This window comes from Marmota flaviventris, chromosome 10 (assembly GCF_047511675.1).
Source record: "Marmota flaviventris isolate mMarFla1 chromosome 10, mMarFla1.hap1, whole genome shotgun sequence".
Taxonomy (NCBI): Eukaryota; Metazoa; Chordata; class Mammalia; order Rodentia; family Sciuridae; genus Marmota; species Marmota flaviventris.
In genome coordinates this window covers 100,445,330-100,464,726 of record NC_092507.1, presented here as the reverse complement: position 1 = coordinate 100,464,726, position 19,397 = coordinate 100,445,330, and the positions used below count along the sequence as shown (strand labels likewise).

General features: G+C 36.2%; 1 protein-coding gene and 1 non-coding gene across 2 annotated transcripts in view; both read right to left on the bottom strand.

Annotated features, from left to right (window-relative positions):
• Stxbp3 (syntaxin binding protein 3) overlaps window positions 1-15,647 on the bottom strand; it is a 68,865-nt gene extending 53,218 nt beyond the window's left edge. The window contains exons 1-2 of the mRNA XM_027922056.2: window positions 15,529-15,647; window positions 504-553 (exon numbers count right to left, since the gene is read on the bottom strand). Of these exons, the coding sequence (XP_027777857.1) occupies window positions 504-553; window positions 15,529-15,577 (99 nt within the window). The 5' untranslated portion in view covers window positions 15,578-15,647. The remainder of the gene's footprint in view (window positions 1-503; window positions 554-15,528) is intronic.
• A 1,985-nt stretch (window positions 15,648-17,632) lies between these two features.
• Trnav-cac (transfer RNA valine (anticodon CAC)) lies at window positions 17,633-17,705 on the bottom strand. The gene has a single exon. It is a non-coding gene; the product is annotated as a tRNA-Val (tRNA).
• Window positions 17,706-19,397: the final 1,692 nt, after the last annotated feature.

Here is a 19,397-nt window from a genome sequence, read left to right as displayed (position 1 = left end):
GAACACCAAAAATTCACAAAAGACAGAATTTTGGCCCTTAACTCTACTTAGATTTATAGATCATTTATAGCATAAAATTAAAATATCAGGACAGTTAGCAAAATGATCTCAACTCATGTTTTAACTTACATGATCTGAAAATTAATTTTATCACTAGACATACACACAGTATTATATATAAGCACAGGAATAGAAATATTTCTATTTTGATGCAGGAGTTTGTTCATTTTAAATGTCTTATATTTAACATAAGATTTTCTTCAAATCACAAATCATCACTTACTGAAATATGACACTTAGTTCACTTAATATTTACAAGTAGCACTTGAGTTACTACCATCCTTATTTTATAGACAAGAAAACAAGAGGCAGAAACAACCATTACGATGTGAAGTTAGGATTTGAAGGCAAACAGTGTAAATCCAGATCCTATTTCCTTACAGAAGTATCCTAAGTACAACATACTGAAGTCCTCAATATAAGAGCAAAGTATACAATTTTACCTTCCATTCACCTTCTTTCTTGCAGTCATCAAACACTGTTGCTTTTATCTCTGTTTAAAAAAAGGGGGGGATTATTTAGGAATCTAAATCAACAGTTTGTAAAAATAATAATAGCAACTACTCAAGAGGTCCAAAATGACTTGGAAAATTCCAATTTGAAAATAAGAAAAACTACATTAAAAGCATACATATTTGTTGTACCCTAAGTAAAAAATCCAACATATTTAATACCTAACATATAAGTACATTTCAACTATATTTTTAAACTGAGATAACAATTATAAAAAGGGCTAATATTTTTAAGTATATAAACATATAAGTACATGAAAATATTTCTGAAAATTTTATCTAATTTGGTTTTTTCTGTTCTACTTAAATCTTAAGTAAATAAGATGAAAACAAAAAAATCCATAGGACAATCCTAATTTATAATTTATCCTAAAATAATTTACTCATAAATTATATTCAACAATTGAATCTGCATAAACATTTTTCATCCTGACTGACATTATGTTTTGCATCCCTCCCTCCCTCCCTCCCCTTCTCTTCCCGCCCATATATAATTAAATTAGGATAAAAACTTTGCCTTGATTTATCAAGAAATATTATATGATCTTTTAAATAATTTTCAAAATTAAATATTTTATAAACTAGTTCATGGATTTACAAAATCCCTTACATAATAAAGAATACATGTAGGTAATACATACAAATTCTATTTTATAATAAGACAATCTCCTATATTTAATGTTTTTATTGATAGTCAATTAAATTTGAAAACTGTAGTAATATTGTACCTAATGCATAAAATATAACTAAAATGTAAATTATGGTAAGTCTTCTGTCTTTCACTAATTCTTATAAATGAGATAGTTATACAATTCATTTAAATTTTTCTATTTCATAATTTAAAATTGTTTTAAGCTAATCCTTTTGGAAAATTTACCATCAAGTTCTTCATACCATGTTAAAAAACAATAGCTTCTCTAACGGATGGGATATAACTAATAAGGGTTACTATGGTATAATTTTTAAAAATTAGGTCTTTGTTCCTAATTCCTGGCATAGAGCCTCTAGAGTGCTTGAAATCTACTGAGTGAAAGAGGATCTATGCTATATTAATGACATGACTCTTGGCTAAAGGGCTCCTAGATAGCTTTGAGACTCAGGTTGGTCACAGAAAAGACCAAGACATGACCTCCATGGAGGAGAGAGGGGCAGGAGATTGAATTAAATCACCAATGACTTGATTTAATCAACTGGGCCTACATAAGGAAATCTCCATTAGGAAAAAAAAAATTTAAAGGAAGACCTTGGAGAGCTTCAATCGAATGTTTATCTACATACAAGAACAGTGGTGTACCCCAACTATGCTCCAGACCCTTCTGGATCTCACCCTTATATATTTCTGTATCTGGCTATTTTATTTGTATCCTTTATAATACACTGATAATAGGAAGTAAAGTGTTTTCTAAAGTTTTGTGAGTCATTCCAGCAAATTATTGAACCTGAAAGGGAAGAGGGATTGTGGGAACCTCTGATTTGTACCCAATCCAGGAAGAAGCATGGATAACCTGAGGACCTAGTATTTGCTAACAGTATCTGAAGTGAGAGCAGTCTTGTGGGACTGAACCCTTAAACTTACAGTCTGACACAGTTAAGTAATACTAGGTAGAGTCAGAATTAAACTGAATAGCAGGATACCCTACTGGTGTTCACAAGTTAAAGAATTAATATAGGGCAGGGTATCATATTTGGTGTCAGAAGTATTGTAAATAAAAAGTTGAATTACTATTAAGAATTGTGAAGTGGAAGGCTTTACTGTGACTGAGAAACTGCTGAGAAAAATTAGGTAAGACAATTATATATTGCTTGCTAGGAGGATTATAACGTTATCTGAGAAGAATTATAGTAAAAAAACAGAAATATATAACTATAATTTAATCCAAAGCACCAGTTTCTAATACCCTATAGGCAAATAAACAAAGGATTTTCTCAGTTAGAGCTCAGATACTGAAATATTATGCCACTTCCCTTTCTAAATTAGCTTCCTTCCTGATACCTCAAATAAGCTCAAATTGAAGACATTTTGTTTATTCTTAGCAGATTTTCTTGTTGTCTTTCTCTTAAGAAATGAAAATGGAATTAATGACAGAGCAGATTGGAGAAGGGGTAACCTGATAGTTTTACAACTGAATTCTACAAAACATTTAAGAAAGAATTAATACCAATTCTTTCTAAACTGTTCCAAAACACTGAAATAGAAGATACTCTTTTTATGAGGCAAGCATTATAGCAAAACCAGACAAAGATAGAATTAAAAAAAGAAAACTACAGACCCATATTCCCAAGAGTACAGATACAAAAATTCTCAACAACAACAACAAAACAAACAAACAAAAACTAGCAAACCAAATTCAATAACATATCAAAACTATCATATATCATGATCAGGTGGGATTCATCCCAGGCATGCAAGGACAGTTCAACATACACAAATCAAAAACCATGATACAACACATTAACAGAATGAATGACAAAACTCTTATGATCATTTCAATAGATGCATAAAAAGGATTTAAAAAGGTTCAACAAGTTGGGCATGGTGGTACATGCCTATAACCTGTGACTTGGGAGGCTGAGACAGGAAGGTCGCAAGTTTGAAGCCAGCCTAGCTAGACAACTTGGCGAGATCCTGTCTCAAAAAATAGAAAGGGCTGGGGATGCAGCTCAGTGGTAGAGTGCCTTTGGATTCAATTCTCAATACCACCAAAACCAAATGAACAAACAACAACAAAAAGAATTAACATCCCTTCATAAGGGCCTAGAGTTGTGGCTCAGTGGCAGAGCACTTACCTGGCACATGTCAGGCACTGGGTTCGATCCTCAGCACCACATAAAAACAAATAAATAAAGGTATTGTGACCATCTACAATTTTAAATTTTTTTTTTTAAAATCCCTTCATGATAAAACTCAACAAATTAGGTGTAGAAAAAACAATCCTCAAAATAATAAGTGCTATATATTAAAAAATCCATGGCCAAATGGGGAAAACCTGAAAGCAATTCCTTTAAAATCAGGAAACCAGAAGGGCTTTCCACTTTCACCACTCTGATTTAATATATAATATTGGAAGTCTTAGCAACGGCAATTAGGCAAAAGACAAAAATAGCATCTTTTGAAAGAAATTAAGATAAATTATCCATGTTTGAGGATGACATGATCCTACACATAGAAAACCATAAATTACTCCATCAGAAAACTGTTAGAACTTACAAATAAATTCAGTGAAGTAGCAGAATAAAAAAAACAACATAAAAAAGTAGTATATCTACACACAGATAATGAACTTACAGAAAAAGAAATTAAGAAAGCAATCCCATTCACAATACTACAAATTTAGGAAGTGAAAACACTGGTAAAAGAAAGTAAGATGATACACACACAAAAAAATGGGAAGATAGCCTATGTTCATAAATCAGAAGAATCAATATTGTTAAAATAACCACACTATCCAAAGTGATCAATAGAGTCAATGTTAATTCCCATCAAAATCCCAATGACTTTCTTGACAGAAATAGAAAAACCAATCCTAAAATTCATTTGGAATCACAAAAGACCCAGAATAGCCAGAGATCCTGAAAACACACATACACACACACACACACACACACAAATCACACAAGGCTGGAAGCATCACAGCACCAGACTTCAAAATATACTACAAAGCTCTAGTTACTAAAAAAAGTATGGTACTGTATAAAAAACAGATACATAGACCAATGGAACAGAACAGAGAAGCCAGAAATCAATCCACACTCATACAGTGGATTGGTTTTTAACAAAGACACTAAGAACATAGAGTAGAGAAAGGACAGTCTCTTCAATTAATAATGCTGGCAAAACTGGATAGACATCTGCAGAATGAAAATAGATATCTTTCTCTGATATCTATTTTCATACACAAAAACGGACAAAAATATGTATCAAAATCCTAAATCTTAAACCTAAAACTATGAAATTACTGTATAAAAACATACCAGAATCACTTCAAGACAATGGTATAGGCAATGATTTTTTTCACATAGGACCCTAGAATCACAGGCAACAACAACAACAAAAGACAGGCTTACCTTAAATTAAGAAGCTTTTGTATATCAAAGGAAGTGACAAGATTAAGTGACAACCTACATACAGAAAGGGAGATAATATTTGCAAAAGATACGCCTGATAAGGGACTGAAAACCAAAACATGGTAAGAAACTAAAAAAGATGAACACCAAAAACAGTCCAAATAAAAAAATGGGCTAAAAAACTAAACAGACACTTCTCAAAAGAAGTCATAAACATCCAACAAATATATAAAAATGCTCAACTTCACTATTCAGCAGAAAAATGCAAATCAAAAATCACAATAAGGTGTCCTCTCATTCCAGTTAGAATGGCTATCATCAAAAAGACAAGAAATAATGAATGCTGAGGATGTTGGGAAAAGTGAACATTTACACACTTGGTAGCAATACAAATTAGTACAGCTATTATGGAAAACAGTATGGAGATTCTCAAAAAAACTAAAAGTACAACTATTATATGGTTCAGCAATTCTGCTCCTGGGTATATACCCAAATCTTAATACCAAAAAATGAAATCTTAATACCAAAAAGATACTTGGGACCCATGTTCCCTGCAACATTATTTATAAATAACTAAAATATGGCATCAACCTAAATGCCCCTCACAGGATGAGTATATTTACCACTTTGTCATAAAAGAGAATGAAATTCTGTTATTTGTAGCAACATGGATTGAACTGGAGAACATTTTTTGGGTAAAATAAGCCAGACACAGAAAGACAAACACCACAAGTTCTCACTCATTTATAGAAATTGTTACGGTTTGGATACAAGGTATCCCTCCAAAAGCTCCCATGTTAATGCAGGAAATCAGAAATTAAATGATTATGAGAACTATAACCTAATCATTGGATTAATCTATTTGATGGATTAGTAATTTGAAAGGATTAACTGCATTGTAACTACAGGCAAATGAGGTGTTGGCTGGAAGAGCTGGATCACTGGAGGTGTGCCTTTGGGGATTTCATCTTGTCCCCTTGGCTTCTCCTCTCTCTCTCTACTTCCCAGCCACCATGAGATGAGTAACTTTCTTCCAGTGCTGCCCTTCTGCCATAGTGTTCTGCCTCACTTCAGGCCCAAAGTGCTGGAGTTAGTTGACCATGGACTGAACCTCTGAAACCCTTGAGCCAAAATAAACGTTTCCTCTTCTTGAGTTGGTCTTGTTGGGTAATTTGGTCACAATGATGCAAAGCTAACTAAAACAGAAACCAGTAAGCCAATATGGTAAAGTATGGAACAGAATAGTGGTAACTGGTGATAGGAAAATGTAACGGTTAGGGGTATAGAAGAAAATAAGACGACTTTGAAACTAGAAAGGGTACAGGATAAGGAGGTTTGAGGGTAGAAGGCAAGTAGACATGATCAATGCACAATGTATGCATGTATGGAAATATCACAGTGCATACCATTAACCTGTATAAATAATATATATTAATAATTATAGATTTTATTTAAAAAAGAGGTCCCTGAACAGAAGTCATCTCTACAATATTTGAAATTTTATACCTACACCATTCTAGATAATAGAAACTAGCCATATGAGGCTTTCAAGCACTTGGAGTGTGGCTAGTCTGCACTGTGATGTCCTGCAAACAAAATACATATGAGGGGGCTGGAGTGTAGTGAAGTACCAGAGCACATGCTTAGCATGTATGAGGCTCTGGGTTTGAACCCCAAAACAAAAAAAAAGGGGTGGGGGACTTTAAAGAAAAAGAAAGGAATATTAAATATTCTGTGAATTTTTAAATTACATGTTTAAATTATAACACTTTGAATATATCAAGTTAAACTAAATATTGATTATTAAATTAATTTCACCTGGGCTGCGCTTGTGGCTCAGTGGTAGAGTACATGTCTAGCATGTGTGAGGTCCTGGGTTAGATCCTCAGCACCACATAAAAATAAATAAAGATACTGTGATTCATCTACAACTAAAAAATATACATAAAAAATTTTTTTAATTCGGACTTAGAGTGTTTTCTCAAGCGGTTTCTCATAACACTTTTATCTTTGCTCTGCCTACTCTATCTACTCTTCCTCAAAGATAAATATCACCAAAGTTAGTCATCTATCAGATTATCAGATCAATCCTTCAGTTTCCAATCGTCTTATAGTTCATTTCTCCTAGACTTCATTCAATTATACAATACAGGTTTAAGCACTTTAATGCAGGTTTAATGCCTCCTAAAAACTGCTCTAGACTTTATTTCTATAAGTTTGTTGTTTTCTTATTCTTTGACTATTTCCTCCTTCCCCCACAATCAATAATTAGGCAGTACTGATTGTTCTTTCTGGTATTTGACCATTATGTTTTACTGCCACTGGCACCAGCAATACCTTAATTCTTATCACTCACTGAACTACTGCAACAGACCCCTATCTAGATTTCCTGCTTTCCACCTCCAACCCCTTTACCTTTCCAATTCATTTTTTCACACTGCTGTCAATTACCTTCCTGAAACTCAACTCCTTGTTTAGATTACTATATATCTCAAGTCTCAAATGTTCACTCTTGCCTACAGAATAAAAAAAATCTATTATTCAATATTCTCCATGAACTGCTTCTACCTAATCTCTATATTGATCTTCCACTAGTCCAAATACTACCCAAATAATTACCTATCAATACCAACTATCCTATCTTTGCTCATTTTGTTTTTCTGAAGCACAAAAGGAAATACATTTAAAACTATAAAGTGCTGGGGCTGTAGCTCAGTGGCAAAGCACTTGCCCAGCATGCGTGAGGCACTGGGTTCAATCCTCATCACCACATAAAAATTAACAAATGAAATAAAGGTATTTTGTCCATCTACAACTACAAAAAAAATTATTAAAAAAAAAAAAACAAAGAAGTGAAAACACTGAAAGGAGAAATAAGAGAACTACTATAGTACATAACAATATGAGCAAAGCTGAAAGTATATTTGCACAACTATCTTAAATCACAGAGAAATTGTTAATAAACCTGATAATAATACAATAGAAACTGATTTGCCTGGAAAATAGAAAATAATCTATGAATATCAGTTTTAAAAGAAATTTAAAAGTCAGAAAATATGAAAATCATAATCAAGAAAATGAGTGGGAAAAAATTACCACTATCAGAAGATAATTTCAATATTGACCTGGAAAAGTTACCTTATTCTCTTTTATCTACCCTACCTTCCCTAAATAAATGACTCCCACCATATGCTGTAGCCTAAATCCTGATCTCTTCATTCAGCTCCCTTTTCTGTAAATGTATATTTACTTATCTCCAACTGCTACTGGACACTTTGACTTGCACTGAAAATTCACTATGTTCTAATTCTAAACTATTTTTTCCCTTCAAGCCTGTTCCTTTTTTCCCCCTCATTGATAAACAGGAACAACACTGTCTAGTCTAGACTGGAATTTTCGTCTAGGATGACTCTCCCTTAGATTATATCTTATTGAGTCTACTGTTTAAGTTTCTCCTTTCCTCATTCATCTTCTCCTTACCTCCCTTGTGACAGTTCAGCCTTCTATTCTAGACCAATCCAATGACTATGTAGTCTCTTTGCCTCCCATTCCCCATTTCTCTTTCAAATAAATGCCCCCTTCCCTCTAACCTCTGAGTTTAATAACCAAATTATTACAAAAAGTGAATCAACATAACTCACTTTATTTCACTAAACTTACATCTTGGATAACCTCCATGTAGAGTATGAACATACAATAACTCCTTTAACAGTTATAAAATATTCCTTAATACAGAATTTATTCATCTACAGATTGTCATTCTGTTTCCAATTTTGCCACCGTGCTGCAATAAGGATCCTTAAACATATATCTGTATCATTACTTTTTTTTCTCATAAAACAACCATTTAAAAAATGTTATTTATTTATTTACACTTGACATAGGGGATGGAAAAAGAGGTGCTTTTAACCACTAAGTTACATCCCTATCCCTTTTAATATTTTACTTTGAGACAGGGTCTCCCTAAATTGCTGGGATTTGAGATCCTGTTTTAGCCTCCCAAGTCACTGGCAAAACAGGCATGCACACTGCACCTGGCCTATTTTCTTTTAACATATTCATAAGTGCACATGAGATATTTTACTCCATTTCAATTCTCAGTACTACTTCCTTCCCTTCCCTCCTTCCTTCTCTGATCCCTTTGCTCTACTCTATTGGTTTTCTTTTTTTTTTAATTGGTTATTGTTATACATAAAAGTGGCATTCATTGTGACATACTCACATATGCACATAGCACAGTGTGGTCAATTTCATTCCACAGTTACTTTTTGTTTGTTTTTTAAAGACAGGGTCTTACTAAATTGCCAAGGCTGGCCTTGAATTTTTGATCTCCCTGCCTCAGGATCTTGAATTAGCTGGAATTACAGGTGTGCACAAACATGTTGAATGATAGAATTTCTTATATTTTTGATCTGCATTTGGTTGAATCCATGGAGGTGGAAGCTGTGGGTTCAGAAGGCCAACTGTACTATATTTATTTTTATTTATTCCAACTGTACTTTATAATAATAAAGGATCTGGAGGGTTTCTCTCTTAGCATAACAGCATGAAGGCAAAAGTCACTATTACAAAATGGGTTGGGGATGATATTAATCAGAATAGTGGTTATGCTGGGGAAGAAAGTGGGGTTATATTAGAACTGGGAGGAGTAATGCAGTGCTGGAAACATTGTATACACTGATTTGGGTGAAAGCTACACCAGCAAAAATTTCATCCACTGTATTTATTTATTGGTACCAGGGACTGAATGCAGGGGCACTGTCAACCACTGAGCCACATCCCCAGCCCTTTTGATACAGCATCTCACTGAGTTGCTTAGTGCCCCGCCTTTGCTGAGGGTGGCTGTTAACTGGATCCTTCTGTCTCAGCTTCCCCAGCTGCTAGGATCACAGGTGTGCGCCACTGCGCCCAGCACATCCACTGTACTTTTTGCGTTAGTGTACTTCACCACCATAATATATCTTGAGTCATTGCCCTTCAAAAATGAACAAGAAAAGGGTCGGATGCAATGACACATGCCTGTTATCCCACCGGCTTGGGAGGCTGAGGCAGGAGGATCGTGAGTTCAAAGCCAGCCTCAGCAATGGGGAGGTACTAAGCAACTCAGTGAGATCCTGTCTCTAAATAAAATACAAAAAAGGGATAGGGGTGTGGTTCAGTAGTCGAGTGCCCCTGAGTTCAATTCCTGGTACAAAAAAAAAACTTTTGACAATATTTAATTGAGTACCCAAAATGCTGGTGACTGCTTTTCAGGGGTCAGGGGGATCGTTTTTATTGGTTCCCCATAGCCTAGAGAATAAACTACTTAGCAAAGCATCAGGATTTTTTTTTTTTTAATACTGGGGATTAAATCTTGGGTTGCTCTACCCTTGAGCTACATCCCTATCCCTTTTTATTTTGAGAAAGGGTTTCACTAAGTTGCTTCAGGCTGGTCTCAAATTTGAGATCCTTCTTTCAGCCTCCAGAGTCACTGGGATTACAGGTGTATACCATTGTGTCAGCTCATCCAGGACCCTTCCTAATTGGCTCCAATCTACCTTTAGGTCTATATCCCCCTTCACCTGCAACAAATACCCCCGTACTCGGTCAAAAAAAAAAAAAAAACTGTTCCAGCAGAGTATGGTGGCACAGCAACAACTCAGGAGGCTGAGACAGATGGATCACAAATTCAAGGCCAGCCTCAGCAAGTCCCTCAGTAACTTTATAAGACCCTGTCTCAAAATAAAAAATAAAAATAAAAAGGGCTGGGGAAATATCTCAATGGTAAGTGTCCCTGAATTAGATCCTCGGTACCCAAACAAAAAGCAAAACAACAACAACAAAAAAAAAACTGTTCCCTTTTTTTGGTTCCCCATCCTAAAAACAATTACATACTGATAAAAACAAACAAAATAATACAATTCTTTGTGTGGACTTTATTTTCAGAAAACTTTAAGATTTATAAGAAACCTAAAAGCTGGTTGTTTTGGAGAGAAAAGCTGGAAATCTGGGTTGGGAGGAAGATTAATTTTATTTTATACTCTTCCTCTTAAAATTTTTTGCTGCCTCAAGATTTTAAATAGTTTAAAATGTTAATTACAAATGGATGCTCACATTCGACATACACACACAAAAAAGTTAATTAGAAAGATTAAGAAGGACATGCAAGGGAGGGGGGATAGTAGAGGATAGGAAAGGCAGCAGAATACAACAGACACTAGTATGGCAATATGTAAATCAGTGGATGTGTAATCGATGTGATTCTGCAATCTGTATACGGGGTAAAAATGGGAGTTCATAACCCACTTGAATCAAAATGTGAAATATGATATATCAAGAACTATGTAATGTTTTGAACAACCAACAATAAAAATTAAAAAAAAAGGACATGCAAAATGTTGAGTCAATGTTGTTTAAAAGGAAGAAAGCCATAGCAGTCCACCTGCCCAGCTAGATCAATCTATCGATCTCTATCTATCTATCTATTGTTACTAGGGATTGAACAGAGGGTGTTTAACCACTGAATCACATCCCCATTAATATTAAATATTGAGATGGGAATCTCGCTAAACTGCTAAAGCTGGCCTCAAACTTGCAGTCCTCCTGCCTCAGCTTCTTGAGTTGCTGGGATTACAGGTGTGTGCCACCATGCCCAGCAGAGTCATTTATTTTTAAAAAGCATTGTTACCCATCACTTTCCGCTAGGATCTGTTAGGATTTTTAAAAAAAAATTTTTTTTTTAGTCATTAATGGACCATTGATTTTATTTATTTATATGTGGTGCTAAGAATTGAACCCAGTGCCTCACACATGCTAGGCAATGCTCTACCACTGAGCCACAACCCCAGCCCTGTTAGGAATTTAAAGTCCTATAAAACACAACAGTGGACCTACCTTCAAGAAGCTTAACAAAAGACTATCAAGGCAGTTGTGAGATGTGACATTCAAGAAGGGTAAACTAAATGCTACAGAAACTTAAAAGGGCAGGTAAAAGTTAGAAGCCACTAAGAAGGTGGTAGCTCATTTGAACTGAAACTTGAAGGCTGGCTAAATTTTGGATAAAAATAAGGGAAGCTGGGTGTGATGGCATCCTAGTTACTTGGGATGCTAAGGTAAAAGGATTCCAAATTCAAGCTTCAGCAACTTGGCAAGACACTGTCTCAAAATAAAAATAAAAAGAGCTGGGGGACCTATTCAGTGGTAGCACACCCTTGGGTTCAATCCCCAGTACCAAAAGTAAATAAATAAACAGGCAAACAAACTAACTCTTTAAATTAATTTTAAAAATAAGATATGGCAGTAAAAGATTTCAAGATAAGCCAGATGCAATGGTGCATGCCTATAGTCCCAGCAACCTGGGATACTGAGGCAGGAGGATCACAAGTTGAAGGCCAGCTTCAAAAATTAGTAAGCACTTAGCAAGACCCTGTCTCAAAAAACAAAAAATAAAAAAAGGTCTGGGAATGTAGCTCAGTGGTAAAATGCCCCTGGGTTCAATCCCTAGTACCCCCAAAAAATATTTTTTTTCAAGAAGAGTAAATAATATAGACTAGATGGAAAAATCAAAGTATACAGGTGAAAGAAAATAAGAATAACCAGGTAGACTGGGGCCAGATCTTCAAAAGTAGACTCTGAAATGAACTTTAGGTAACTGGAGGTCTCTAAACAGGTCTCTAAACACACAAGCACAGAGCAACTAATTTTACTATTACAGGAAAATTAATATGGAAGCTACTTGCTGAATGAACTAGAATGAGAAAAAGTAAGAGTTTAGAGGATTAGTTACGAGATTGGTTAGGAGCCTCCTGCAATAGACTGGGCAAAAAGTAAGACCTTTTTAAAGGTTTAAACATGGAAAACCATGGACAGCTCAAACATTAACTTTGCAGGGTGAAAAAAAAAAACAAAAAACAACTAAGCGTAAATCCTAGGTCTAGATTTCACAGCTGTTATCAGCATTTATTTTTAATTTTTATTTATTTATTTTTTTGGTACTGGGGACTGAACCCAGTGGTGCTTTACCACTAAGCTACATCCCCAGACCATTATATTTCTTTTATGTTGAGATAGGTCTAAAGGTCTCACTAAATTGCTTAAGTTGACCAACTTGCAATCCTCCTGTCTCAGCCTCCCAAATCACTGGGATTACAGGCATACAGTACCACGCCCCATATCAAGGTTTATTTTAACAGCATAATTGAGATACAATTTGTATACCATACAATTCACCCACTAAAAAATGTGTGATTCGATGGTTTTCAGCATATTCACAAAGTCATGCATCTATCACTGCATTACCACAACCGTGAGAACATCTTCATTATTCCAAAAAGAAAACCCATCCCTCCAAATAGGCATTCATTTAATCTACTTTCTGTCTCCATAGATTTGCTTGTCCTGGGCATTTCATATATATGGAGTCATATAGTGTGAATGTGGCCCTTTGTGACTGGTTTCTTAGCATAATAACATTTTCAATATTTTGTGCTACTGTAAAATATATCAGTATTTCATTTTTTCTTACTGCCTTTATTTATCCATCTATCAGTCCCTGGACATTTGAACTGTACAGTGTTTGCTTAGCATGCATGAGGTTCTGGGTCCAATCCTCAAAACCAACAATAAAAAAAAAAAAAAAGAAGGGAAAAAGGAAATAGTGGTTCCATTCTCTTTACTTACCACTGTCTAGTCAAACTAAAGGTTATTTAGTTTTCTACCCTCACCTATTATATCATCAACCTAATAAAACATTTTCTCTAAAAATATGATTCTGATTCTCTTATCTCTTTTTTAAAATTTTTTAGTTGTCAATGGATCTTTTATTTATTTATTTTATATGTAGTGTCAAGGACTGAACCCAGGGTCTCACACATGCCCGGCAAGCGCTCTGCCACTGAGCCACTACTGCAACCCCTGAATCTCTTATCTCTTCAAAAATTCATTCAACATTTCTCTCAGATTCTTTTTTTTTTCCTTTCTGCAGTACTGTGGAATGAACATAGGACCTAGCACATGCTAGGCAAGTACTCTACCACTGAGCTATAATCCTCCCTTTTCTAAAATTTTTATTTTGGGCCATGGATCTTTAAGTCACCCAGACTGACTTTGAACTTATCATTCTCCTGACTCAGCCTCTCCAATAGCTGACACTACAGATATGTTTCACCACACCCGGATGGGGGGGGGGCAGGGCGTGGTACTGGAGAATTAACTCAGGGTATTCTATCACTGAGCCACACCCCTTCTTTATTTTTGAGACAGTGCTGCTAAATTGTTGACTAGCCTCAACTAACTTCCCATCCTGCCTCAACCTCCCCAGCCACTGGGATTATAGGCATGCACCACCACACCCAACAAGTTGCATCTTTTGCTAACAGAACTCAGAGGCTCCCTCTTCTCAATATATATACTTTACTCAATAAATGCTGAATGACTATTGTCTTTTGTTATGTTTCTATTTACAAAAAGTTTCAAAGAATTACTTTACAACCCTACATCTTTTTCCTTTCATTTTGTCTGTCTTTATCTTACACTCCATCTGGAAAGTCTGGTGTTAACCTTAAGTTAACAGCACAAATTAGAAATTTATTATCCCTACACTCTCCCTCCTACCTAGTTTCATGCTATTAAGATTGGCATTACCATCACTAATCTTTTCTCATAAATGCTAATGTAAAGCAAAATGTACATCTTGGAAATTTTTATACAACACACTTTACTACCCATTTTTATACAAATGTATTTAAATGCCATTGTTTTTAACCATTTCCAAATCCTTACCATGTTAAGCATGTTAATCCTGAAAAACAAAATGACAACCTTAAAATTAACTAATTTTTTAAAAAAACTATAATTTCTTACTTCTTCTTTACACACTCGCATAGCGTCTGCTATATATGAAACACTAGCCCAGTTACTGATTTGGATTTTTCATTTTATACAAGAACTTAAAACTCCCAGATTTTTGCCAAGCAATTTCTGTTCTTTGTTCAACAAGTTGGAGTAAGAACTACTAATCAGAAGTTACTCCCTTTCCACTACTAGACCATAATTACTTTGAACCCAAAGATGCCAAACAATGATGGTTCTTCCTGTTTGGTGGGTTCATTCCTTCCCTAAAATGCCTGGCCTAGGTTTGGAGTAATTTTTATGAAAGCCAAGGATGATAGGGCAGAACATCAATAACCAACAAGTAGCAAAGTTCTAACAACAGAGAGTCGCCCCAGAGTGTAAAGGGAAAGGTGAAGGTGCATCTTTGCCCAGGTACGCAAGCCGCTGTCACGGGTGGAGATTTAATTATTCCAATGGTCCCTTCTCAAAAACTTATCAAGTAGGCTCCTCTAGGAATCGTGGAAGAAGGATCTGTTTAACAGTGAATTTTTGTTTTTGTTTTTAAAGGACATTGGAAAGTACAGTAATAAAAATCCTCCTTGATACTAACACAAATAAGGAGAATAAGCATTCTCTGGAAACTCAAGTGCGGGCAAGAGGGGACGGGATAGAAAAACAGAGCCCAGATTGTCCCCAGTGGAGAGATATCCCCGACTGGTAGGGCCCCGGCGCAGGCGGAGGAGAGGGGAGCGCGGCCGAGTACGCCGGGAGCCGCTGGAGTGAAGCGGCCCCGGGCTGCTTAAGCAGGGCGGGGCTTGGGGGCAAGACCCCGCCAAGGTAAGTGGGTGCCTAAGACCAGCGCGAAGGCCGCGCAGTATCGCACCCTGTCCATTCCGGGTGCAAACCAGAAACCGGGCTGGGCATGAAAGCAGGAAGAAGTCCGAAGCCGGACGCAGGTCCGAAGCAACAAGTGCCCGTGGGGGCTCCAAACTAGGCTGCTGGGCGGAGGCAGGAAAAAAAGGCCCGGCGCGACGGCGTCCTGGCCTTCCCTTTCTCTCAGCCCCTACCCGATCCCACTCACTCTGCCACACGACGCTCTTTAGCCCCCTCTCGGTCACCAGTGGCGCCATCTTCCCAATGCCGCAGAGCTGCACCGACGCCTCACACTCGCAACCCACTTTAGCCCAGTAAGAGGCGCCCGGATGGCCCCGCCCCTCACTGCGGGGAAAGCCTCGCCCCTCCACGGACCGCGCCCTCCGCTGACGTCAGGCGCGTCAGCGCGGGGATTCTCGCCCCTGCCTGGACGGAGGCTGCGCAGTGCACTGTGGGCTGAATGTCAATAGGCTGTCGGGCGCCTCCTTGCGGAAGGCCGCTTTAGCTCAAGATTGGGTTCGGACGACGGATATCAAGGATGAGCAAGATTCTGAGCCAACTTAATCTACAAAATGATGAATGCGAACATACATGAAGAAGGTGGAACGCTTCGCCTTACAAAAGGATTCTTCACTTTGCAAAGCGATCCATAATAGACGTCACTCAGTAGCCAGCTCAACTACAAATGGATAATTCACTCTCCCCTCAAAGGTTTTTTGTTGTTGTTTTTTTTTTTAATTCACATTTCAAGGACATAAGAGGTTGTGTGGAACTATGAGGTATTCTCCAGTGAGCCCAGAATTATGCTGGGCTTTCAGGAAACTCAAAGGAATGAGAGACCTGTTTATCTGAAGACTTTATAATCTAATCAAGGATCACAATTTCTGTCATGCAGTAGATAGTCAAAAGTTGGTTGAAAACTGAATGCCTTAAGGATACAATATAAGTAAATGAAACAATAAAACAATCATTTATTCAATGAATTTGTGCAAAAGATGTATGGGAGGGGGCTCTCAATGCTTTAGGACCCAAAATTGTTGTTGAAAGCTGATTAACAGAGATGATTTGACCTTAGACTTTTAAGATTTTTAAATATGTATGTGTGTATGTGTGTGTGTGTATGTGTGTGTATATATATATGTATATATATATATATGTGTGTGTGTGTATATATATATATATGTGTGTGTGTGTATATATATATATATGTGTGTGTATATATATATATATATATATATATATATATATATATCTGATGAACCTTTATTTTATTTATATATGGTATTGAGAATCGAACCCAACGACTCACACATGCCAGGCAAGTGCTCTGCCACTGAGCCATAACCCCAGTCTCAACTTTGAAGATTTATTTACTGAGATAGTTCTTTGAGAACTTGAAATCAAAGTAAGCAAATATGCACTAGATCAATTAAATTGCTGAGAGCCCTATCATATAACCATTGTATACATTGGCAGATAGTAGGCCTTCCTAGAGGAATAAGCGAAGAAACAAGAGTTTTAAAGATTCAAGTTGATCGCATAGTGAAATGATTAGGGAAGACTACTGCTAATAATGTCCAGTATTTAGGAAGTGCTCACTATATGCCATGCACCATGCAAAATGGATTATCTCATTGATCCTCAAAACAATCCTTACAGATAAAAAAAGAAAAACAGGCTTAATGCAGTTAAATTAATTGCCAAGGACGCACATCCAGTGCTAGGGGGAATCAGAAAGCAATAGAGCAGTTTGTGGGATAACTTATAATTTTGGAGAGAGAAAAGGAGAATGAAAAATAAAAACAGCCATAATATGGATTCAGGTACATGACATGAACCTATGACATGAATTTTTTTTCTGTTTGAGGCTTATATGAGAATAGAAGGTGGAGCTCTGGCCTCTCTTAAACCTACTTTAAATAGATTCAGTTCAGAATTTTATATAAATGCACAGATTATTTGCCCCTCCCTTTTCAATTTTAAATCAGATTCTGCTAGTATAAGAGGGTGAAAACCAAAACCATAAGAAAATTTCAGGACAATGCAGACTGACTCTTCTAAAGTGGAGCTCTTTGCCCTGAGAGGTCAAAACAAGAGGAAAGTATGACGCTTCCATCTCTCAATTTTGAGGAAAATAACTTAAGTGTCAGGGAAAAATACACACACACACACAAAAATTCGTTGGTGTTGGAAGTTTGACTTGGACACAAGGGATAAAGTTGTGGTTATGCTCCTAAAGGCCAGATTCCAGGATGGAAGTGTGAAATAATGAAGGAAGAATAGGCTTTAGCTATATCTGATTTTTTCTTTTTTAGTGATACTGGGGTTTGAACCCAGGGCCGTATGCATGTGAGGCAAGCACTCTACCAACTGAGCTATATCCCCAGCCCTGGCTCTGCTTTTTACTAGCAATGTGACTTCAAACACCTCAGTTACATGGCACTTGTGTGCTAAATTATCTCAAACAGCATAACAACCCAGCAAGATGACAATCTTTGTTGCCATTTCACAAATGAGGAAACTGAAGATAAGAAAGGTTAACTACATCATGTAAAATATTAAGATGAGCTAGAATCTGGATCTGGCTCCAAGACAATCGCCCTTTCTCTTATTGCTTATCCTCCCATGCTCCTCCAATTTTGCATAACCTCCTTAGGTGGTTTCTTTAAATCTCCCTTAGTTGGTTTTCCTGGGCAGATCAAAAAATGAATTTTGTTTCCCTGAACATGACACTGCAAAATGAAGGTAAAATCCACTAACATTGGCCAAAGATGAAAAGCTGCTTTATATAATTCACAGAGCAAAAGCTGCTTTATATAATTCACAGAGTAATGAAATAAGTTTGTAAAAATCACTTAGGAGCACATAATCTGGGCCATATACATGTTAACTAGTTTTTTTTAAATATTTATTTTTTAGTTTTAGGTGGTGCTGAGGATCGAACCCAGTGCCTCATGCATGCTAGGCAAGCACTCTACCACTGAGCCACAATCCCAGCCCCAACAACTATATATATATATATATATATATATATATATATATATGGATATATATAGATATAGATATAGATGGTTTTATATATATATGGTTATATATATATATGGTTATATATATATGGTTATATATATATGGTTTTATATATATATGGTTATATATATATGGTTTTATATATATGGTTATATATATATGGTTATATATGGTTTTATATATGGTTATATATATATGGTTATATATATGGTTATATATATATATATATGGTTATATATATATATATATGGTTATATATATATATGGTTATATATATGGTTTTATATATATATATGGTTATATATATTTATATATATATGGTTATATATATATTTGGTTATATATATGATTTTATATATATACATTTATATATATGGTTATATATATGGATATATATATATATGTGTGTATGTATATGTTGTAGTTGGACACAATACATTTATTTTATTTATTTATTTTTATGTGGTACTGAGGATCGAATCCTGGACCTCACACATGCTAGATGAGCATTCTACCACTGAGCCACAACCTCAGCCCCAACATGTCAACTAGTTTTATCTTTGCTCAGTGTGGACCACATTATCTTCCATGGAATTCTGATCAAGGTAGCTCAACATTAGATGGCCATTTAATTTTCTGTGCTCTGATATTTGCAGGATATGGGACAGAGATTCTGGCCTTCTTTGGCCTTTGCCTGGGCTCTTTGGCTACTTCAGTCAGCCAAGAATACAACACCATTCAGAAGGCATACCTTGCTAGTGACTGGCTCAGTACATGGTTTCAGTGGGATCTGGACCACAAAGCCCCAGTTCTATACCATCAGGGTTGCACTCACAGGGTGTGGGCCTTCTCCAAATCCTCCAGATCTCACCAGTCTTTCATCACAGGGCACATGCCTCTATTTTACCAGCCTTCCATTGCTAAAATTTTGCTTCAAGGAAGAGCTTACAATGGCAAACTTCTGACGGCTCCTAAACCTGGAGTTGGGAAAATAGCTCAATGATAGATTGCTTGCCTAGCATGCCTAAAGCCTGGGGTTTGATTCCCAGC